The 25,977-nt window shown below is 28.8% G+C and overlaps 2 protein-coding genes across 3 annotated transcripts; one reads left to right on the top strand and one right to left on the bottom strand.

Annotated features, from left to right (window-relative positions):
• Positions 1-4,032: 4,032 nt before the first annotated feature.
• LOC132923033 (coronin-2B-like) lies at positions 4,033-11,243 on the top strand. 2 transcript variants are annotated; one of them, XM_060986827.1, is made up of 14 exons: positions 4,149-4,288; positions 5,109-5,206; positions 5,300-5,497; positions 5,569-5,685; positions 5,755-5,904; positions 6,222-6,386; positions 6,469-6,690; positions 6,790-6,876; positions 6,963-7,085; positions 7,470-7,587; positions 7,662-7,789; positions 7,860-7,970; positions 8,137-8,211; positions 8,674-11,243. In XM_060986827.1, the coding sequence occupies exons 2-14, from the start codon at positions 5,192-5,194 to the stop codon at positions 8,812-8,814; spliced, it is 1,650 nt and encodes a 549-aa protein (XP_060842810.1). In that variant the 5' UTR covers positions 4,149-4,288; positions 5,109-5,191; the 3' UTR covers positions 8,815-11,243. The 2 variants fall into 2 exon arrangements, with proteins under 2 accessions (XP_060842809.1, XP_060842810.1); XM_060986826.1 differs by lacking the exon at positions 5,109-5,206 and having other exon boundaries at positions 4,033-4,288.
• A 935-nt stretch (positions 11,244-12,178) lies between these two features.
• LOC132923031 (myb-like protein I) lies at positions 12,179-20,596 on the bottom strand. Its single transcript, XM_060986825.1, has 10 exons — positions 20,175-20,596; positions 17,422-18,646; positions 17,226-17,360; positions 16,961-17,161; positions 16,775-16,895; positions 15,398-15,619; positions 15,163-15,316; positions 14,915-15,030; positions 13,202-13,570; positions 12,179-13,122 (listed from the first exon to the last, which is right to left on the bottom strand). Exons 2-10 carry the CDS (start codon positions 18,641-18,643, stop codon positions 12,987-12,989), a joined length of 2,676 nt encoding a protein of 891 aa, XP_060842808.1. The 5' UTR covers positions 18,644-18,646; positions 20,175-20,596; the 3' UTR covers positions 12,179-12,986.
• Between the last annotated feature and the right edge of the window lie 5,381 nt (positions 20,597-25,977).

The raw sequence follows: 25,977 nt of genomic DNA on the forward strand, positions 1-25,977 counted from the left end.
TAGAAATCCCGAAACTTAAAATTTACTAATGCATTAAATAGATATATTATAGAATATAGATACTAGGTAATACTAAGAGTAGATATTTTACCTAAAGAGTTGAATTTTTGACTATTTAGTATAAGAATGTGTTATGTGTAAGTATCAATCAGACCAATCAGTTACATCTAGTTGTTATAAAAACTGTTTCTACCGTACAAGTAGGTATAATAATTAATATTTAATATTATATTTATACAGTTATACTATACACGATAAATATATGATATATGGTTAAAATTATGAGTTTATGACTCTTGTTGGACTAAAAATCAAAAATCATACCAGTGATATGATTTTTATGTTATACAATGCCTAATCTACAAATCTTAATAGTTAATTTTACGTATCATAGTAGATTGACGATGGCGATACCACATAATATAATATCATCCTATATATTATGGCATATTATGTTAACTTTATTTTTTACAAACACTTGTATTGTGAAAAACTTCTTATTTAACAACAGAATATAATATGCAACTGTATATCTGCAGCTCAAAATCATTTTTAACTATAATAGTATTTGGGAACCAATAGTAGGATGAAAGTGCAACGCCCATTTAACAATCCAATTAAATTATTTATTTTTTTGTCTATGAATTATAAACATAATTTGTGTCATATATCCGATACATGGCATGTCACGTCGTACTGAATAAAAATAATATAATTGCTTATAAGTTTAGTAGCCTATTATAATATCAACTGAATAACTATTTTGTTAATTTTCGCATAATATCTAATACTATCAAATAATATAAAGCATAAAGGTAATAAAATGTTTTCTTTTTTATGTAATTATTTTAATAGTCAATTATTATATACTATTAATTAATATTATTTTTCGTGGTCTATGAATTTGTATGCCGTTATATATGCGTTACAACCTGATAGTCAATTTAGATGATTGTTTGTAAAAAAAATAATAATTATCAACTAGGAGGATCTGTGTAAAAACATAAAATAAACATTATAACTAGTGCCAAGTATTAAATTATATTGTCTACTTCCTGAGCATTACAATAGGTACTATAATATTTCATTATTATATGAACACTCCTATACGGTCTAAAGGAGCATGTCCCCCGCAGTTGTATTCCCCTACGGCCCTGCTACTGATGACCACCACCGCTAATAATATAATAATTTATCAATCTAATAAATTGTAATACTATTAATATAATAATATTATACATAGATATTATAAAATATGGTATATATATTGTACATTAATGACAATATTGTTTACGTGTGAATTGAATAATTCACAATTAACTTTAATGTCAAATCGCAAATCGTAATTTGTTTAATTTTACGAATTCGCGTTTTTATAATACATTATAATATATTAATATACAATTATACTACGTAATATTCACTATACAAACGGCAGTACGGCCAGTACGGCACAGTTAACCCATATTAATTATAAGCTATTACGTAATACTTACGAGTTACGATAAAAAAAAATAGTCACTAATCACTACCATCTTAAAATTAAATTTTTAATTTGCAAAAATCATATCACTAACGAATTTGTGTAATTAAAATCCTGGAAAATATATCTAAGCAATATCTACAATAGGAAGTTGGTACACATAATTCTTAAAGAATTTCATTCAAAATCTACATCTATAGATAAAAAAATACTCATGTCGTAATCCTATTTTTATTTGATTAACTATAGACAATTTAATATTTATCTCTATGGCTGTACATTTAATGTACAGAAAATTAAAATTAATAATCTTTTACCGAGCATTATATGTTCATACAATTATCAAACAAAGAAATTGTTTGTTTTTTAAACTTTTCAACGACCGACTTAATACAATTAAAATAAATATGTATGCATATTAATATTTAGTTGTTGGTTGACTTAACCTTATTAAGATTTGTCAGATTTTTAGTGGACTCGTTGTACGTCGTGCCACTCGTACCTCCAGTGGTAGGTATGTGCGCTACAGCGTACTTCGACCAAAGGCGTATTTAGAGGGGTTATATGGGTGTTGGAACACCAATCGGCTGTATTTTGTTTTATTTGACAAAACACCAAAATTTGCTCACGAAGTGCAAGAAATAATCATTCAAAATTGTAGTTCTATTATTTTTCCTACAATTCACACTTCACAGGCTGTTAGTCATATATTGGCAACGATCCTTGTCACTACATCTAAAAGTCAAGAGTCAACGCTCCTTTTCAACTGTCCGTAAACTTAAAAGTTATTTAAGAAATACCGCTGGTGTTAGACTGCTGGAGAAAACAGGCTGAATAGCTTAGAATTAATGAATATCCATAGAGATGTACCTATATCTACAGCAGAGGTTATTGATGAACTCATGAACTTGCTCTCCAATGCCGTCGCTTATAACTCAAATAAGTAATCATAATATGTGTATCATTATTATATTCATTATTCTATTCAATATCATGTTTTTTTATACTATAGGTTGTAGTTGTTGATTTAGTATTATATAATGTATTATTTATTTTATGTGATTTAAAATATAAAAGTTATTATTTTAGTTCGGTCTAGGACGTTTTGACGCCGATTAATAATTCTATACATTTAAAATTAAAATTTTATTAATCATTACAAAAAAAGCGAGTAATGCACAATTACAGAGTCAACTACTGGATATTCAAGTGAATAATACTATAATACTAAATATATACTACTGTAAACGAAAGCTTAAACAATACAAATACACATAAAAAAACGGGTCATAGCTCAGAAGCTAGTTCTAGCCCACTAAAAAAACTGATAATAATGTCATTAAAACAGTACCAAAAATATATAAACCACCACCAATTATCAATTATTGTCCAAGGGAAAAAAAATTACAGAGGAAAACGGGTTCTTTAAAATTTGTCTAATAGAGGAAAGAATATAACAGTTAATTAAATGATAGATACACGAAGTACAATCGCAGTTGAGCAGGGACTATTTTATGGAGTAGGTACCGATTTGCATAAGCGGTTGTAAATAGATAGCAGATTATGATCAGTATATCTAACCGCGTGGTGTACATAAAAATATGACTAATCTTTAAGGATTGAAATCATAGTTAACACAAATAAAATGGCAAAATATAAAAAATTTTTTTTTTTTTTAAACAGAACGTTGTCAACGTTAAATTCGACAATAGTGTAATTAATAATTATTCATTCCAAAATTAAGTTAAAATCAATGTAACTAAAATATGTGAACGTAACGTATCTACTTGTTGACACAAATAATGTCCGATGTCACGCGCTGTTGGAGATGTTTTTGGCGTGAAATTCAACTTCAAATATTAGTAGATAATCCTATCACTAAAGTGAACGATTTGGATTTAAAAAATACTATATTTTCGAAGGGAGGAATCAGGAAATCCATATCCATATAATATGGAAATGACGATTGACAACAGGAGGCGATTTTGGGTCAAGCTCGACACGCGACGGTCTCACCCCATTGTCAGGGAAAACCGCAACGAGTGTGTGTGCGTATAGGGGATGATGGGAGGGGGTAGTTTCTTTGTGATTAAATGTCGATTTCCCGAATTTGACGAGGAACAATCTGCGTTGGGCGCCAATGATAAGCGACGAGTGAGAAAAATGGTCGATACCCGTCACCCGACCCGACGCCACTGAAAAGATAATCGGACAACAGTCTCCTGATATTCACCCGAAACGGACGGCGCCACGATAATGGAGTAATAATGATGATACGTTATCGGTTACCGGGTATCGCGTCGTAGCGCCGTTGTGTTTACGTTTACATAATATTATTATTATTATCCGCGGTCACGCGACGCGGGCCCGGCGCAAGGTTGTCGACCCCTTCCCGTTGTGTACCGTAACCGCGGTTGAGCGCGACAACCACCCGCGCCCTGTCGCCCACGCATGCGCCGGACGCACGCACTCGTGACGGCCACACGGACGCGGGACGGGGGGTACAACAACACTTCTCCGCCGCCGAAGCCGCCACCTGGCGCCGACGATTCCGTCACTTGAGCCCCACAGTTCACAGCGTCGTCGATAGACGTCTATTGCGCGGTGCTCTGTTTCCGCATTTTTCGTACGTAATTTCGCGCGCCATTTCTCCCAAACTATATTTTCCTTTATTTATGAAGCTGATATAAAATCAATTGCAGTATGGGCACTCTGGACAAACACTGCACTGGCTATAAAATCGACGATGTGTTCAAGTCTAACGCCCTGGTAGACATCAGGGCTTGCAACAAGCCCGTGGTCAAGGTAATAAATCACGAATGACTTGACTGGCATTAGACACTTGTTTAGTCCGCGATTTGTCGTTTTGCTGGCCGAATTTGAACTGCATTACGTCTGCTATTGTTATTATTAGTTATCGTTTTCACCGATACACGACGAAGACGACGACATCGACAAGCTCTTTGGTATCCATCATATAGTTGTACATATAAGAAGGTAGTACTGTTAGTATACCTACCCAGTTGTTACGGTAACGTGCACTTAGCTTCTCACAACTCGTTACAGGTTTCTGCACGATCGAACCAATAGGTAATAACAATATTATTGTTGTCGTAGTTGCTTACACGGGCTCGAAATCAATGTTTCTCAGAGTCTGCTGCTTGACATTATTTCGGCAAAGTTCATAATACACTGTACAATAGGTAGTAGGACGTTAAATCATTTAGGTGTATATAATACTTAGTTGGTTGTAAAATGCATTTTGTAGCGTGTAATTTATCGAGAGAGAGAAAGGGCAGCGGCGATATGTGTTCAATTATGTTCTTGCATTATTCATGAAATCATGAATATTATTTCATGCGTCGAGTACCTACCTATCATCATATTTTATCTTACAGCGAATGTTCGTATATCGTTACATACAACATAATATCGTCATAATGATTATAATTTATTTAAGAAGTCAGAAGAGAGTGTTGGATTAGATTAGAAGCTTTTCTCTGTAGATTTAAAGATTTTTTATTATTTTTATGTTCTATATGAATAGTGTGAATGTATTCAGTAGATAATCTTTTGTCGTAGAATATAGAAGTAATGTTATTATTTTGTTTTGTTTTTTTTTCAGTTTTATGTGCTTTAAATTTTTCCTAGTGTTTTGTTTTTGAAATGCATGAATTCCAGATATTATTTTAACAACATACTATCAACATGACAAATAATACGGTACAATTTAATATACCTAATTTATAATGTTATTAATTTTTTTTTGCAAATATTTTATGAAGTTTAAAACTGTTATTATATTATATTTAATAGTCATTGTTCCGTGGAGTACGTAGTTCAAAGTTTCGTCATGTCTATGGATCCCCGTCCAGGCGAGAAGAATTGTATGACAATATACCGATCACTCGTAATGCTCATGACTCTAATTTTTGTGCTGCCAACCCAAAATTTGTTGCCATTGTGACTGAAGTAGCTGGTGGTGGAGCATTTGTAGTATTACAAATCAATAAGGTATTGACTAATATAAAATATTAGTTTGAATAATGTTATATGAGTAATTTCTAATCCTTGTTTGGTTTTAGACTGGTCGTTTAGATTTAAATACCAGTAAAGTTACTGGCCATAGAGGTCAAGTTTTAGATGTAAAATGGAACCCATTCAATGATAACATAATTGCTTCTTGTTCTGATGACTGTACTGTAAGTCGTTTGTGTCAGAAAATTTATTTTTATCTATTCAATTCTTTAATTTTAAATAATTTTTTATAGATTAAACTGTGGTATATCCCAGACAGTGGTCTAAGTTGCAATTTGAATGAATGGTTAATAGAGTTACGTGGACATCGCCGTAGAGTAGGTTATATTGAATGGCACCCAACTGCAGAAAATGTCATAGCTAGCTCTGGTTTTGATTACTTGGTAAGAAAGAATATTTATTTAAAAAAATTAACTTATACCATAATTTATAATATAACAGATACAGTTCTACTATAGTAGAATAGTGTATTATGTTGAATATCAGAATATACTGTATATCAGTTTATATGCTCAAGTATATTTTATAACTTAAATAAATATAGTTGAATATTGTTTACAGCTATATTTTAATATTTTGTTAGTTTTCATTTTGTTTTGTGTTAATTTTATTTATATTAATTTTTTATTATGTACTTAAAACAAATTGAACAAAAAAATGTTTGTAATTTTTATCTTTACTATTCCTATTTATACAACAGGTTATGTTATGGGATGCAGGAACTGGTCAAATTTTAAATTCAATTGATTGTCATCCAGATATTGTACATTCATTAGCATTCAATAGGGATGGTACTAGATTAGCGACAACTTGCAAAGATAAAAAAATTAGATCAATTGATCCTAGATCTGGATTAGTGGTTTCAGTAAGTAAATATATTATTTTAATTCCTACAATAATGTAGATATTTACCTATTTATTCTAATCATATCTTTCATATTATTTAGGAGGGAATTTGTCATGAAGGATCACGTTCATGCAAAGTTATTTATTTGGATAATGAGCGATTATTGACCACAGGTTTTTCAACATATTCAGATAGACAGATAGCTATTTGGAATCATACTGATTTATCTGAACCTTTGCATCGTGTCAACATTGATTCATCGTCAGGAATCTTATTCCCATACTATGACTATGACACAAGAATGGTTTACTTAGCTGGAAAAGTTAGTTAGAATATAGTTATATACTTATATTTTAGAATAATTATTTATTTTGTTAGACCGACATATTAATTTATTGATAAAAATATGTGATATTTTTAGGGTGATGGCAATATAAGATATTATGAAATAGTTGACGAATCACCATACATACATTTTTTAAATCAATTTATATCTGGTTGCCCACAGGTTAGTTGTTTGTTAAGAAACAATGTTTATCAAAGCATAGTATATTTATTTTAAAATTAAAATATACATAATTATTTTATTTTTAGAAAGGATTTGGAATGATGCTTAAACGTGGCTGTAATGTGAGTCGTTGTGAAATTATGCGATTTTATAAGTTACATACTACTCGTAATGTCTGTGAACCAATTTCAATGATTGTTCCAAGAAAGGTTAGATAATTATATAAATATACTAAGTATAGATTTTTAAAAGACCAAATCCATAGAAATATCCAATATAATTGTATTTATATTCATGTACATAGTGAATGTTTTATACTTTATATTTACTTCCATAACTCAAAATATTATTTATTTATTTGTTAATGTTTAGTTGCAACTGTAATGCAAAATAGTTATGAAAATAATCAATATAATCCAATAACGTTAATCAATATAAATATTAAAATTAATTAATGACTACTAGTTCAACAATATTATCAATATATTTTTTTTCTGCAATTTTTAGATAAAAATGTCAATACTATATGAAATTATAAAAATTTAAATTAACATAATATTATTTTACTACTTTTTTGTAATGATTTATTTTAGAGTGACCAGTATCAACATGACTTGTATCCTGACACGGCTGCTCCAGTACCAGCATTGAGTGCCCAAGAATGGTTTAATGGAATTAGCAAACCACCAGTTTTAATGTCAATGAAAACAGGTATGTAATAATTGTTTTGCTGTAGTAAAACTAAAAATTGTTTTGTTATTAATTGATTATTTATATATATATAGGGGTTTCAGTAAAAACACATAAACCTCAAGCATTTGTTTCCAACGAGGCTACTCGTAATGACACCAATTATCGTATGAAATTTGCCTTCCTCTCCAAGGAAACAGTACCTGATTATCGACCACTAGATGTAAATTTAATCAATTAAATTTTGTTGGTTAACAATTGATTAATCATTATTCTTTATTTTTCTTATAAAGATGTTGCCAGAAATTGAAAAAAACCAAAAGACTCAAGTTAATCAAAACATGAAATTTCAACAAATACAACAGAAATTGAGTAGTTCATTAGTTGGAAAATTCAGTAATACAGTAAGCTTAAAAATATTACCATTTATTTTGTTAGTTTAAAAGTTTTAAAATATTAAGCATTATTGAATATTTTATAAACAAAACTAGTGTATTTAACCATGTTAACTTCAATTGACATATTTATATTCTATAGTTAATGTTTAATTTTGACAATAATTAATTTTAGACTGATGGAGATGACGAATGCAATAATATGAAGGAAAACTCAAATTCCAACGAAATTATGAAAAACGAATATCAGGTTAGTATTCATATAATCTATCTGTATGTGTACCTCTGTAAAAAAAAGTATTTTATTAAATCATTTAAATTAAAAATATTTGCTGTATACCATTGATTGCAAGTACTAACTTTCAGTTACTTGTTAATTTTTTTTTATAATGAGTTTTAAAAGCATGTAATATCATAGTTTTGTGTATAATTTCATCATATTTTGAGTTACTTAAGGATATAGAAGTAGATGTTATTTATGAATATATTATATATTTTTCATAATACCATCAAATATATAAACAATTTGAAGTAATCAATTTCAGTTTTCACGTTTTTACCTAAACAAAAAATTATATTTTATGTAATAAACACCTATGCATTATAACTAAGATAATAAATATTTATGAGAGTTTATTTGCATTTATACTTTGTTTTGTTTTTAAACAAATAAAAATATTATTTAATATTTTTTATGACATGGTGATTATAGATGAAAAAAGCTTTCACTCGTCAATGTGAAGAACTAAACATGCTCAGAAAACAATTGGCCCACAGAGATCGGCGCATTCAAGACCTCGAGGATCTTGTTTCCACACTTCAATCGCAGCTTAAGGTTCAAAGATTACAGTAATCAGTAGATTATTACCTGGTGTAATTCTCTCTATATATTTTTAATACTTTTGAGCTTATGCCTTTTGGCTAAAACTATGGCCCAATAATTATGAAACCTACTTGATTAATCAAATAAGCTTTGAAGCTTTAAGCTGCAACTATTTTTTAACTAAAAGCAAAATTCAGGGTTGGGACTAAATATTGGGAGAAAAAGATTCTTTTTTGTACCCTGGTACTTCTGTGATCAAATAATAATTTTGTAAATTTGCAATAATATTTGCATAACCTATAATTTTATTTTTAATTAGGTTATCATTTATATATTTACGTTAAGCAATTTATGTTTTAACCAGTAATTAAACGTAGTTATTTTTTAATTATAAGTTATGATGAATAGAAATTGAGGTGTCATATCAAATAAGAAAATAATGCATTTCTTAAAAATAAAATGCGTATAAAAGATAGTGTTAAAGTAAAGTCAAGATTGATTTTGTGCTTGAAGTTATAAAATTCAGTCAATACTATATATTTAGTCTTATTATATAGCAATTTTAAAAGACTTTATAGTTAATTTGGATAAATTATAAAGACAATTATTATTTTACTAGGTATCAAACATTTCGAAATATGACCTGGTGTTTTGAGGACTGCTAGTAATAATCAAATCATGTCATTTATATCGTACATATTTTTTGTTTTATTTTATAGGTAGCGTAAAGAATTATCAATAGTTATAATTTACTAAACATTAACTACTATATTATGTTCCATCTTACTAATGCATAACAGCAAATTTTATTCAGAAGAGTCCATTTTACTCCTGTTTATAATATTAGAGTGAACTGAGTGCCTTGAGTTATCATAGAACTATTGAGTTTAGAATATTATCTAGAGCCCTAGTAAAAAAGGCTTTATTATATTTTACTTATAAAATTATTTATTATTAATATACAATTTGCTGTCATGCACTCATGCAGTCATGCTTAAGTATGATGGAAACAACATATGTGGGTATTACGCCTTCTTAATCATTTTGATTGATATCAAATACAATTATTTTATATCACATTTACCAAAAAATTTATTATTTAATGCGGACTGAACAAATAAAAACATATGCTCCAATTACAAATAATATTACTATTATACAGAAATCTCAGTATATAGTATAAACTGATATATTATAATATAATATTATTTAAGTTTGTCTCGAAATGATACAAAATATTTAAGGCTTGTTCTGTAAATGCTTTAATGATATTCTACTGCTTGTGTTTTGTGTTTTAGAAAGACATTTAAATTTTTTATTATATAGAGATTAATTTAGGACACGTGTTTCTGGCCAACTGTTTATAATATAAATATATTACATACATTTTATATCAAATTGTTTGAATTGTAACAAGTCTATAAAACTATAATATGCACTGTCAGGTTAGACAAAATCACTGCCAATGTGTTTCACATGATATCATTATACCAAATTAATTGTCTCATTAAAAAATAATTATCTCCTGTTCTGCCATAACGTAAAATCATACTTGATATTATACAGTACTAACAAATTATAACAATTGTGTGTATTCTTTACAAATAAGAAATTTTGTCTCGTCTGACGGGCTATTAAAATGTTGATTTACATCTATTTTTGTCAAATTTATTGTAACTGTTACACAAGTTTAGTATGGTGGATTGATTATGTATCAGAGTTTAATACAGTATTTGTATTGTGTGCTTTGATTTCAAGTTTTTTTTTTTCATGTGGTTTTAGATGTTTATAAATAAATACATTTCAAAAATCATCTATCAATACAACTTTTACAAAAGTTAATTATTAAAATTCTAATAGTTAAATTTTTCATAAATTGTCCGATATGCTCTAAATACCTTACCTCTAAATATCGGCCTTTCCTTAAGGTTCTTTCAATGAAAGTTCTAATGTAATTTTACTGTACTTCTAAAACTGCATGGAAAATAGATGGGATGTGCATATTATTTTATGATTAAATTATTAAGTTTTATTGTTTGACGAATATTGTTTTTTTTTTTTTATTAATTTACGTTCATAGAACAAAGCATTCACTTTTTTATAAAACATTGTGTTCACACATTTTATAAATGTTTTTCTGTATAATTATTTGATTTGATCGACAATCCGTTTTATATGCGTTCGACAAAACAGTTATTATCTAAGTACAATAATGCATTATTTTGACAGGTTATTCATTATTATTTGTTTTTTGTTTTTTTATTATGTTAACATATTTTCAACATTGTACTCACATTCCCATCAATGTAAGATTATACGCTTTGAACAAATGAATAAATAGTTTGTAATTATTTTTGATGTTTCGCTACTACAAGCTACAATATTTGTTTTTTTTTTTTTTACATTTATATTAAAATATTAAATGAAACATTAATATATATTTTAAATTTTTGCTTATATTTAAAATATTTGTATTTGTGTAAAACACTAATGTATGAATGTATATTGTTGTTGTTGTTTACCAGTACAAATTATATTCCTTTAGTTGCAAACTATTTGGTCGAAGGAGAGGTCACGAATAATTCAAGAATCCATCCTTTTCTCAGCCAACAACCAAATTGTTTTGCCTTTCCAAAGCTGAATATAAGCTTATTTTACAATATGAACACGAGGAGTTCATGAAGATTATATTGTTGAGAACTTACCATTAAATTTTAATTTAATTATTTTTATAGGTTTTCGTCTTCAAACAAACTCTCAAATTAACATCATATTACAATATGTTTGAATGTACTAATTTGCCATTTCAACTCTAGTCACGACCAATGATTAGGCCCACCTGCGCTCCTCTTTCAAAATCTAAATAATACGATAGTTAACAACATAAACGAGAATGAATATTACAAATGATCACGGAAAATTGTTGAAGAGTGAAAATATCAATTTCTCAACTGGAAAAAATATATTTTTACACTGGTCCATGATTGCAATACTACTGATATACGTACAGTACAACCTACTTGGAATTAAATACTGTGGTTGCACATCACTGTTAATTTATTTTATTTGGTACACATTTTAGAGTGCATATGTGTTGTCATCTTCATTCTGTATGTCCGCATCAATTTTTAGTACTTTTTTAGAGCACATAATTCTGGTCACTAATTATTTCAACATATTTATTTGTTAAAATCCAAGAATCAAAGGGATTGAGGCGATAAATATTCTTTAAAATAAAACAAAATTGTAATTCGAGAATACATTAGTATTGTCACTAAAGAAAAGAAAATTTTCGTGAAAAACAAACAGTTGAGAATCTTTACCGTGGTAACACCAACTGCAGATTGCAGTTATGGGAATGCATGAAAATAAATACATAGTATTAACATCAAAATAATATTTTAAATACTTTTGAAAAATTTATTTGAGTAATATTTTAAATACATTTTCAAAGTATTCTTTACAATACTGGGCAATGACGAGGATTTGAAACAAAACAAATGTTTTAATACTGAATTATTTTTTAGATAGAAATTGTATTTATTGTTATTACGTTAATTAGTTCACAAAATTGACATTACTGCGTTTGAGGTATACATATTATATAATGTACTGACAAAAAATTCAGCGGGTTAAACACTAAAAATCTAAAACATAATTTATTGTAAGTGGGAAAGGTTTGAAACTTAAAAACAATATTGTAAAAAGGGGAATTCTCTTTGAATCAAATTAATTTTCTATTTAATTTTAACTTAGGGTTTGAATCAGATAAACAAGTTTTGGACAAAGACAATAAATAAAAACACAGAGTGTAAATATTAAGGTTAATTTTAAAATTAAGCTGTGTAACAGTGTATGATAAACAGATGTTAATGTTATGTAGTAAATTAATAAAACACTAATCATAAGTATTAAAAAAATATATCACTTGATTTGAGGGGCGTATTTGATTTGTTCATACACAAATAATATGATGGTGATGACAATGATAATGATAATGAAAAACAGTGTAAATCGCCAATGTACTCATAGATATAAGTACAAGTGATAAGTTGTTTAAAACGCAAATTAAAAACAAAATGTTGCAATCTGTACGAGTTATTAATTATTAGCCTAAATAAGATACTTATTTTGAAATTGGTTTTTTCGAAAATGAAAAACATATATATATCTAACAGTGCACATTCGAGGAAGATCATTTTCTATTTTTTTCTTTTGTTTTTGGTGCGTTGCCGAGGAATGTCTGTGGTGGTTCCAAATTCACCATTGGTCGCAGAACCCGGCACTGGATGTTGATAAAACGAACTCAAGAATTCATCTAGGTGTGGTTGATGAAAACTGCGAGTAGAAAAAAAAAATTATACATCAGTCATCGATTCTACTGCAGCCTGTGGGATTATTCTATGATGATACATACTCAAACAAGGGCGTCGAAGGTGGTGGCGGTGCTTGAGTTCTGGGTTGTTGTGTGGGCGGTGATGGGGAAACCGTCGGCTCAGGAGTTTGTTGTTTGCCACCAAATATTATTCTGTACTGCACAGAATGAGTATCTGCTCGCATGTGCTTCAGACTGCCGTGCTGACAAGTAGCCCATTCGGTAATATCATATACTCCGCCATCCATACACCCAAAGTACTTCCAGCGCAAACCAAACATACTGCTTTCTGACCAAATGTCACCGTCACGAGCGGAATGATGCACATTGCACAATGCACAGAAGCGTGCAGCATACATTGGCCGACATAACACCAGCTTTCTTTTGTGCCGTTTACCACAGCTAGTACACCTGAAAAAACAAAATTAATCCACTGACATAAGCGTACTGTAACGACCAACAGTTTTGAAAAAATAAGAATATTACATAAAAAGTATATGATCTAATATAACCTGATAAATGTTAATAATTTAGTAACAAATTAGATAAAATTTACTTTCACATTATGACAGTATTTAAAATCAAATTTCCACTATGCCTGACAAATATATTATAACTACATATTAAAATATATTTAAAACACGATACAACACCGTACAATGGAAACCTGGTTTAAAAGTTTTATGAATCTTATTTAGGGATGCAATATGTTTTGTTATCCCGATAGTGTTAATAGGAAAGGCCAGTTGACCAGAAATAAATCTTCAACAGTTTATTTAAACATTTTGTATTGTACTAAAAATGCTCAAAAGAAAAACAATATAGTTTTGATAACTGATGATATATAATTATGATAATTTAATAATTAATCCAGATTAATGATGAGAATCATAGGGAAACAATACTCAATGTTTCCTCATTTCCACACAATACTCTTGTCATCACTAGGGTTAGGATATTTATGCACAAGAAGATGTGTGAATATGTATGCACTTATGCACTAAAAAACAGTTAAAAATGCGTGAACAATTTAAAAAATAAAAAAAAATGCAATAAATATAGACAAATTTAATTATTCATAGAATATAAACGAATTGGGTCGTGCTTGTTATATTAACTATTAATAGTTAACAGATTAGGTAGTAGACTAGACAGCAACTAACTACAAATTATTAAATGTTCTGTTAAAATATTCGATAAGATCGTAATGGCTCGAAGTTTTAAGATAAGTTTTGACTGTGACAATATTGATTTTATTTTTTTATTAACCTTAATTATCATTAATCATTATTTGAATATTATGTTAGTTACTCATTTCAATTTGTAACTTGAGCAAGTTTTTTCCTTTTAAACGTATTTTGTAAAGCCAACTATTATGACGTGTGGTGTTCCAATTCCAGTAATGAAAAAAATCAAAAGTTAAAACTGGCGATTGACAGTGAATTGATGGTTTTTTTATTGATATTATACAAATATGTTTGTCCCCGTTTAAACAAAACAAAATATATCAACACTAATCTCATCTTGATATACCTTTTCTTTCAGATGAATGAATACTAATAGTACTGTTAAATTTATAATTTGTATCATTTAAAAGAAAAATAACCAAAAAACACATGAAAATGTTAAAAATTTAGTAATAAATAAAATTTGCAAAATTTGCTTTTGCTCTATGATAAAATTTAAGTTTGATGAATCTCATTTTATTAGAACCATAATGAATGTGTTTTTAATTAATGTAATTATTGTAAATACCTAATTGTATTTGCAACTTGTGCCATTTTTTCATGAAGATTTTTCAACAATTTGTTTAGTTCATCGTAGTTTTCTTTAATGTGCTCAATACCACTATCATAGAGTTTACGTTTTTCCTATAATTATAACAAAAAAAAAAATGATAATAAATATTAATATGATATTAAATCAATATTTAATTAAATATTAATACGATTAAATAAGAGCATAAAAATGTTTTTATGCAGTTATTAAATAAAAAAACTCACTGGATCACCTATCATGTTGAAAGCATGAATTAAAATTTTAAAAGCTTCTTCAGCGCCCGACTGATTATTTTTGTCTGGATGAACAAGAACAGCTTGTCTCTTGTAATACTTCTTAATATCATCTTCTGATGAATCAACAGTCACGCCCAAAATACTAAAAGTAAATATTTTTTAATATAAAAGTTGGGTTATCACCCACTGAATACTAAAATAGCATATTTAACATTGAAATTACCTGTATGGATCTTTTCCTTTGCAAGCGAGTAGCCTTTTTAGTGCTTCTTCACCAGTAGTAGGCAGTGGAATATTTGATTGCAGAGTATTACCTGAATTCTGATCTTTCCACTTGACACGAGCCCAGTGTGATGCACCTGTAAACGGCGAACTCAATCCAATCCAAAAATGCTTCCAACAATTCTTAGTAAAATCAGCCAATTGAGTAATACCTGATGCAGACCTATATAATAAATGAAAATATATAATGTTTATCAAACATTAGATAAATATATTTTTCGGTTAAGTCACTTATAAACTGTCTATTAAATTCAGAATGCAGACAATTAGTTTGTTCAGTAAGTAAAAAATGTAGAATCCAAAACAATTGGTTTAAAGAAAACATGATTGCTAAATACATATAAAATTAAATCTAAGAATTCATCATTAATTATTTGATATTTTGCATGGTACATTTTATTTTATTTTTATTTTTTATTTTAGTTACAAGAAATTTAGTCATACTTTATAATTATATTTAAACACAAGTCTATAAAAATAATGTATATATATTTATACTAATAAAAGCTAGTCTAAAAAAATGAATGACCAATCAATACAAAAAAACTATTTTGTTTCATATTTTCATTTTTATTTTATTTATGAAATAGGGTGACTATACGACATACTATATATCGTGCAGGTTTTCATTAGACCGCTGTGCCCCATTAAATTATTTTGGGTTGGCCAATTATCCCGGAATTAAACTTTAATAATTGATGTAGTACATATTGTCTTTTACTAATCATTTTAAATAGAAAAATAATATTGTTTTGATAAATATTCAAGTTCATTACTTGATTGACCGGTAGAATCTTTATTAAATTATTTTCCTGCCTGGGTGACATAAATGTTAATTTTTCCATTTGCTCACTCCAATTTGTAACATTGAGTAAGTTTTTTCCTTATAAACATATGTTGTAAAATGCTGATTGTTGACCATTATGTGGTATTCTAATTCCAGTAACGAAAAAATAGAAAGACTGTTAGTTGATTGTGGAATAGTAATATATTTTCCATGTAAATAATGCAAAATTGATGGCTCAATTTTAGTAAAATAAAACATAGTAATACTATTTAATATTTATGAATGAACAAATTATTTGAAATCATTATTTTTATACCGTTTTTAATCTTATTTAATGACTCGGTTTAATATTTTATTCAAATGTGTTATTTATTATATAAAATTAATACAACAAACTGTTCAGAACAGGTATAATTTTGTAGTCTGTTTTTATAACCATACTGTACAAAATACTTGAGATCTGTATCTTTCATAGAAGACTGTACAAAGTGACTTAGAACCTTATTTTAATATTCAATAATGGTTACTCACAAATGTAAAAGTAAATGTAAGCTCATAGTGATAACATCCCATAATAGATGAACAAACCAGAAGACCATTAATGGAGCATATTGAACAAACTGAGCTTTTAAAAAGTTTAAATGTTTTGTTACTGAAAATATCAACATGGTTAATTTTAAAATATAGCTAAATATTATTATATCTAATTTAACATACTCATTGTGTTGATGGCAGAGCTCCGTGGTCTCTTCTTGGTTACACGCTGATATCTTGCTTTGAATGGTAGTGCTGTGAATGTGGCAGTACTACGAGAACCCTGATTTTTACTAGTTGCTGCAGTCTGTTGTAATTGGGATAAATTTGAAGATATTTTGGCTGAAGGTTTTTCAATTTCATCAAATTTTGTTGTATTAACATCTATAAGGAAATGTTTTAAATACAATTTTATAATTGAAAACAATTTTAAACAATATTAACATACTATTTGATTCATTGTGCTTCTTTGAGTCATTATTTAACTTGTCTTTTTTAGTAACACCAATTGCACAGTTTGATTGAATAGTTTTCTTGGACTTGAGTTTTTCAACATCGTCTTTCAGAGGCTTTACAGTATGACCTGTAAAAAAGAACAATTTTACAAGATGTGATATGAGAAATACCATATATTTTTATTTTACCCAAGTTTTTCGATGATGGAACAGTCGCCTTAGGTTTAACTTTTGTTTTATCTTTTTTATTACTTTCTTTAGACTTTGGCACCGAAATATTATTATAAGCGTTCTCATCAGCTTCATAATATTCTGATCCGTTCAAGTCTTCTGATGATGTCCACACCTTTTCATTGCCATTGATTGTTATTTCAGACTTTTTATCCTCTTTATATTCTACTGTAGGAGTGTTGCGCTCTTCACTACTCGCAGATGAATTTTGTCTTCTTAACCCAGATTCCCCTTGACTCACTTTAGTAGAATTCTTTTTCTTCTTAACAGTTGTTTTTACTTTAGATGGAGTTTTAACATCTAAAGATGTTTCTACCTGTGTACTAGCAGCAGTTTTTTTTACTGGTCCTACAGCAGGAGATTTAGCTAAAACATCAGAATAGCTCGGTCGCATTGGGCGCACTTCTGCTACCATTCTAACTTTTCTAACTGGCGTGGTAATATTTTTGTGATTAGATATTGTATTATGGTTAATAACATTAATATCTCGTTCAGGAATCATCTCTCTTGATGTTTGAAATGCTTGATCTCCAAAAGGGCTAAATACCCCACCATTGCTTTGAGTTTGACTCCAGCTTTGAACGAGGTTTTCAATGAGAGCATCATTACATGGTGCATCAAAAAGACCATATGTAGGGGCTTGGTATGACATAGGATGAGAAGTATATTGTGACTGTTGATAGTATGTATAGTTCATTTGTTGCTGCTGTGGAGAAGTTTGTTGGTGTTGTTGTCGCTGTTGCTGTTGCTGTTGCTGCTGTTGATGTTGTTGCTGTTGATGTTGATGTTGTTGCTGTTGATGTTGTTGCTGCTGCTGCTGCTGCTGTTGATGATGCTGATGATGATGATGATGCTGCTGTGGATATACTGGATGATCATAGTTAACATATCCTGGTATTGAATTCTGAGGTTGCATATATGGAGTAAACTGATTAGTACTTAATATGTATGGGTTATTATTTGTTAAATTCATCGGTTCTTGATTATAAATATTATGTTGTGGCTGAGGAGGATTTGCATAGTTATTCACTTGCTGCCACATCATATCAGTCGATTGTCTTGGATTACCTAACACCATATAACGACCTTCATAACTTTGAAGATCTGATGTTATGTTATTTATGATATCATCAATGGAACGTTTTTTCACTGAAGATTGATGATGGCCCTGGTTATCCATATTCTTCATTCATGAAAAAATAATATATTAATTATAGATATAACTTATAATAAAATTATAAATATATCATAGATACTAATTAGTTATTGCAACTATAATTATTAAAAGTAGATTAATACCTATATAGCTAAATAAAATCAAATCAATAAAAGTCGGTACCTATGGTACTTAATGATAATAAAATATGTATATCTATTGGGTAAACATGAAATATGATTGACAGGTCTATCTAAAAAAAATATAGGTAACTGACGTCAAGCTTTATACATTAATATACCTATTACTTTGTTAATTATGTTAAAATATAATAACTGAAGATGGAAAATTCAAAATCAACAAATGAATAGATTACTATGCTTAAAGAATTTGTATAAGAGTTTGAGCCAAGTCAAAAATAGTACAGATGTCATTGCATTAATATCGTTAACATCTTTTTCATTGCAGATATAAAAATGAAGATGCTCATGAAGATGTAAAATATTATTTTTATTTTTATTAAATCTGACAAGAAATAAATATACAAAATAGTAAAATTCAAACAAATCTATAGGTATATAAATTATTAGGTTATTTGTTAAAAAAAAATAATTATTACCTACCAAATAATAAAAAATTTATAGTTCAAAGTTTGCATTTAATTTAATTATGTTACTAATAGATATCATGTCTTATACTCCTATCTATTTCACAATACTACTCAAGGATGTTTGTGTACTAGAAAACAATTAAAGTAGGTATAAGAAAAATGATATGATAGATATCTAATAATATATTTCAACAATTGAATATATACCTACTTTTCAAACAATTAATTTTTGTTATTTTTTTAAAATTATTTTCTTTACTAAAATGACAAAAAAATACTATAGAAATTATTTGTATCCAAAGCTAATTTAGCTTTATTTAGCTTAGCTAAATCCATTTTATGAAGAATCATTATAATACAATGATGAATATAACTTTAGAAAAGATATTTAGACCGATCTAATTGGTTAAAAACCGTATACTTATGGTAAATATAGAGGTAAATGTCTGCTTAAGGTCTAGAGAAAAATTATATCAAACTCCAATGATAAGCACTAACTTTACTTAATCTAACAAATCTCAAGTAAAGTGTAAGCTTGGTGTACCTATAGTTAAAAGTATAGAATGATATGTACCTAACACACGAGAGAAATACGATACTATCAAATCTACAAAAATTCTGGTTGAACTCAAATTATACAGTTTATCTGAGCATTTAGATATTGCTGTGGGTAGGTATACAGGCAGGTATTACACAACAGACACCAAAACCAAAAGTAGACCTCTCACAGCGAATTCAGTGGCGAGGGGCAAAAGTCGATAAGTAAATGAGAATTCAAAAGCAATCTAACTGACGATGACTAATGAAACTCGAATGAGCGTCGGATTGACTACCGTCGATCTACATACAGGCCGATTCTTTTCATAATATAATCCTTTACACTTCCGTTATTGATAAGAAAAAGAGCGGACGTGACGGTCATCGCACAGATTCTGTATTACTCACTAGGATTGTTTTCGGCTACGGCGGTGTGTATCACGTTGCAGCTGGCCGGTGGTGTCGTCCGTCGCGTATTTACATTTTTGGCGAATACGAAACGCGAACGAACGGGAAAGCGTATACTGTGCGTCGGCGTTATAGAAATCGACGGGAAACGGAAGGTACGCGGGAATCGACCAGCCGGCGCATCGTCAGGGCCAAGTGAAAATCGGTGGTAAAAAATAATTCGTGTGTATAATGTATATAATAAAAAAAAAAACGAGTTAAAAAACTACAGACCCACACACAGACGCGAGCGCGCGCGTACACACACTCAATTAGTGTGGTAAAATCAAAACAATGGTGTCGGCCATGTTTGCGATTTCGCACGGGTCATGTGCACGGCGAGTCATCGATGAGATCCCCCCACCACCGTCACGCGATAATGAAGAACGCGACCGGAGAGCAGCCAGCAGCTGCTGCTGCGGCGCGCACGGCGGCCGATCGGAGCGCGATTACCGTGCGGGGCGGCGCGTACCATAATTATCGTACGCAGTCTTTTTACGATGTTCCCTCGTCGTCCGTTCGTCCGACCACAACACAACACAATATTCATAATAACGTCAATAATATTATTTTATTATATTTATTATAAATAAACGAAGCGATGTAATGCACGTCGACGGGTCGTGATTCGTCGAGGTGCTCGGCAACAACTCGTCAACAATATAATAACATGTTATTATTAATATCTAATAACGACAATATCGGTTTTAAACGTCACGTAGTCGCGATATCGACATTATTATCGTTTTTTACCAGAATATAATACGCCCGTTGCAATGTCATCGTAGGTACCTGAAATGTTTTATAAACGATATTATTCGTGTTTTTTTTTAAACTCAGATCACATAATATTACATAACGACACCTATACGATCTAAGATATTTAACGTAAACCTGATTATCTGCATAATATTTAAAACTTTTAACGTCCACGCATCCACGGTCCACGTCCACCGATGTGCTTGTTAGTCGTTACGTGTTACCTGTATTCGATATTGAGGTTGAAATCGTAACGTTGGCTACCGGTCGGTCGACTTTTTTAATTTTTTATTATAGTTCATCGGTCCTTACCGTTGGGTAGGTACCTGTTCTTTCGGTTTTAGAGGTTATGGTTTTGCGCGCGCAAGAACCGCGACGACGAGACGAGTGTAAATGCAGTACGGCAGACGTGTTGCATGCCGAGCGCGTATGTTTTGTCACCTAATCTAGTGGATCTAAGGAGAAATACGACCAGTATTTTAAAGCCCCTTTCCGTCGATTATTGTTTATTCGTGAAATATTAGTTTTTGATCTTACGTAAAACAATATCAGGATAAGGCGCTAGTAAATATTCTCTGAATTTACCACGACCGGGCACAAGTGAACATTTCAGTACGAACGGCTATAAATGATTGGTTAGAAAACCGCTCTATATTAGTAGACCCCTACGGTAAGTACCTAGCTAATCTTGTAATACGAGTTATTAATAACTTTATAGTGTACGAGAGTTACGACTAATAAAATAAAAATCATGACGTGTAATGTGTTTACTCGGTTGAATTGATATTTTGGTACTTTCGATTTGGTAAATTTTCTTTTTACCCCATTCGTACCTAAATAGTAAATACGTTTCCATAGTAATTTTTGCTGAGTATACCTACTAAATAATTTAGTCATATTAATATTATTATATTAAATTTTATACCTACTGCAGCACTCAGTTGGCAATACGAAATTTGAGCCATTTTAAGCGTTGTTTAAAACCGGTGTAATTTCTTGAAGGTATTATAATATTATGTTTAAGACTGTGTTGATGAAAGATCATGTTCGAGTGGATTATTATTATTTTATTATAATAGGTAGCACTATTATGTATTTATGTATTATGTCTACAAGTAGGTAAGTCGAGACTTGAAATTTCCTGTTTTTAGTTAACGCAGGTTTGCGCTTTATACTATTATAATATTATGTAGGTGTACAATAATTTTTAATAATTTCGTTCAATTTATTTTTTGCTGTTATTATTCAATAGTTATTGTATTTGTCATTGCTGTTCTTCTACCATAGTAAACATTTTATTTTATTTAATATCCATTTTATTACATGACATGCGTCAGGGTATGGTGTTAATAGTGTTAACGGAGATTCGATTTCCACGGGTTTCCTATTTTTTTTTTTTTTATAATTCGGATCAGTCAACTGAATTGTTGTGACTTACATAAATAAATGATATTAACAATTGATATAATTATACTACTTAATACTTTGGAGTTTTGAATCAATAAGTACCTACAGTATTTTATTTTCAACGTGAAGTAATAATACTTATTATACTCGTTCGCACATTTACTTCGCTTTCGGTCATTCTTGCAAACCATAACATTATGTACATTTGCATTAGTAAAGTGATCTATGAGAATACAAAATTATAAAAAACATAATAAGGAAAGGAACACTATGAGTATGCCAACTTCCTGGTTCTTATAAATGTAATTTATGAATAGGTATCAAATTATAAATATAACCAATAATAATTATAATATTTTAGTTTTTAATATTGCTTAATCAGATTAAAAACACGTTAAAATTGATATTATTTAAACGATAACACGTCTAATAAAAACATGATTAAATATAGGTAGAGGTACTACTGTACCAGCTGTGATTTTAAAATAGTAAATACATAATTACATAAATATAATATTAAATTTTATAATTTATTAAAACATAATATAATATTATTTAATTTATGTTTAAAAATTATGGACAAGTCAAATAACAGCATATAACGTTTTGTAAAAACACAAAATGTTGTAATAACACACATTTCATTATGCCAATTAGACAAGGTATTAAGTTATTTATAATGATTTGTGTTTAGAATTTAATAAGTATATTAATAGTTTAAATGTCTAATTGTTTATAAAATCAAAAATGATAAAATATTATTTATTTATATGGTGAAGTAGTGATTACTATTTACTATGTTAATATGGTAAGAAAGACATAGCAATAGAATGATGACGATACAATTCAAACGTTATTGGTGTTTAGTAAATAACTATCAAACAAATTGTCGATAGGATTTCATATTTGACAATTATTGCTATTGTCAATGGTAAATATAAAATATGTGTATTGATGTACAAATTATATTATTGATTCTGACCGAACCGTTTGCAATATTTGTTTTTTGAATATTAGAGTATTAGACGTAGTACGTAAATAAGACAAATCTGTAAAAAGTTTTCAATCAAAAGAAATTATATTAGAAAGTTCTAATTTTGTATCGTAGTCGGTAGAGATAATACCTAAACATGAGAATGAATATAAAATTATAATTATGCTGAGAAAATCCCACTCCACACAGCAAAGAAATTATTTGTTTTACAAAGTAACCACTTTAAATTAATACTAATTAACTTAGTGTTGGATAGATACTTGGATTCTATGACTATATTTACATATTATTACATTATTATAATATTTGTTTATACTAAGAGTATAGGTCATTGAAAAATGAAAAGTAATTCTACGAGAATTGTTGTACTACAAGTACAGTGATCATTTCAAATTCGAATAAGCGGCATTATTTATTTAAAGACTCAATATGAGAAAGGGATTAATTTCGTATCCATTTTAAGATTAATTTATTAATATTGATTACTTACTCAATATCAAGAAATTATAATCTGAACTTAAAATTTTTTAAATTGATAAACCATTTGTCAGATATCAGTATATTAAAAATGTTGAATATAGTTTGGAGCGATTGAAATACACGAGTATGAGTAATATACTCAAAAGTTGATAGTCTTAAACAGTTAAACATTATATTAGCAAGTGTATGCTATTGTGTGATGGATTTTTCTATGCTTGAGACAACATCTACATTTTATCACTATAGCTACTATGACTATTTATTTTTATTAATACTCTATTGTCTATTATTGCAATGCGTATTTATTTATCAAATAATAACAAATAATAAATTAAGTATTTACTGTGATTTTTAATTTAATGACGCATTGTCAATGCTTATAATTGAAAATGATAAAGTGTACTCATGATGATTGGACTGTTATACTGCTGTGCCTAAAATATAAAAGATTCATTCTCGTAATAATATTTTACTATTAGTGAAATAACATGAATGAAAATAAAATATTTTATTTTTTTATACATTTTACTATTTTTAATAGTAGATATATTGATAATATTGACAATTTTGAAATATAAAATATAAGAATCAGAGAATATATTATGAATGAAATCAGCAGTGGAAGTCACGATAATTTTATTATTAAAACTTAAAACCTACAGCTAGATTAAAACACCATAAATGTGATCAGGTATATATTTGTGTATAAAATAAATTATATTATACAATTATGAAATAAAAAATTAGATTCTCTTTAATGCAAAATGAAAAGGTAACAATAAATAATAGTATCGTTTTGTAAATAAATTTAGTGAAATCGTTTTTATCTAAGTGAAACTATAAATATGAATAAAAATGTACATATTTAATCAATAACACTTCTTCAATGGCTCGTGATTTCCACTTCCAATGTGTTTAGCAGGTATATGTAAGCAATTTTTCATGACTATGTATTTTATAATTGATCCACTATTCAATGAAACTAATTCCTGTATAGTGTATGCATAATATTATACAACCAATAAACCAAATAACTGTACTGCTGCAGAATAATATTACAATAATAAAAACAGGTGTTAGTTTTATAACTTTATGTTATTCTTATTTACGTATCATAAATTTAAAGATGACATTAGTACATTACAAAAGTATTATTATACTCAAGAGAGATTTCGTTAATCTGTATCAATATTATCATACAAATACCATATATTTGGCTGAAATCCTCCATAGACCATCATATTCGAAGGAATACTCAATAGAACATTCGCTATTTTTGAGTTATATGACTACGTTTTTTTCTTACGTAGCATAAGAATTCGAACTTTTCTAGGTCAATCAGACCGTATACATTAGACACAATATATTATAATATATACCTATCTACTATCTAGATACTTACTTATATCGTGACTTTCTTTTTGAACCTTTAACCTTTTAAGCTCGCTTTTAAGTGCGTTTAAAATTATTTAAATAGTGACATGTTTACGATATATTTTACATGCCTATAAAAATGTTTGACGTTTAAGTACGAAATTATCCACACATAAATAATGTATTGTATGGTATTTACTTCATTTGTACTTGTTATAATTAATCTGTGTTATAATAGGCTATAACTTATAGCCTATAACGGCTATAACAGATATGATGGACGTACATCGTAGGGACCATAATAATTAATATTATATGATGCGCACATGTGATTATACTAATATTAAGTTTTACATTTACCACTGCGTATGTAAAATGTTGCTATATTATTGGTAATTTATAGTATATTAGTTTTAAATTTATTTGCACGCATTTACATATTGTGGTGTAATAAAACGGAATGTAAGCTATATCTTTACACGAATTAAATTACTCGACAACGTGAAATGTTGCTTAATCGATATTATAATAATAGAATCAGAATGAATATTGCAATTTTAAATTATATTATTTTAAAGTATTTTGGATCAATTGTGATTATAAGCTATCGGTTAATAAAATATATTAATATACCCGATACCTGTACTTATTGCATACAATTTAAAATATTAAAATCACAGTTGTATCTATGATAGTAGATATTCTTACAAGAATAATCGAATAAAAGTTTTCAATTTAATAGACAAACAA

Source organism: Rhopalosiphum padi, chromosome 2 (assembly GCF_020882245.1).
Source record: "Rhopalosiphum padi isolate XX-2018 chromosome 2, ASM2088224v1, whole genome shotgun sequence".
NCBI lineage: Eukaryota > Metazoa > Arthropoda > Insecta > Hemiptera > Aphididae > Rhopalosiphum > Rhopalosiphum padi.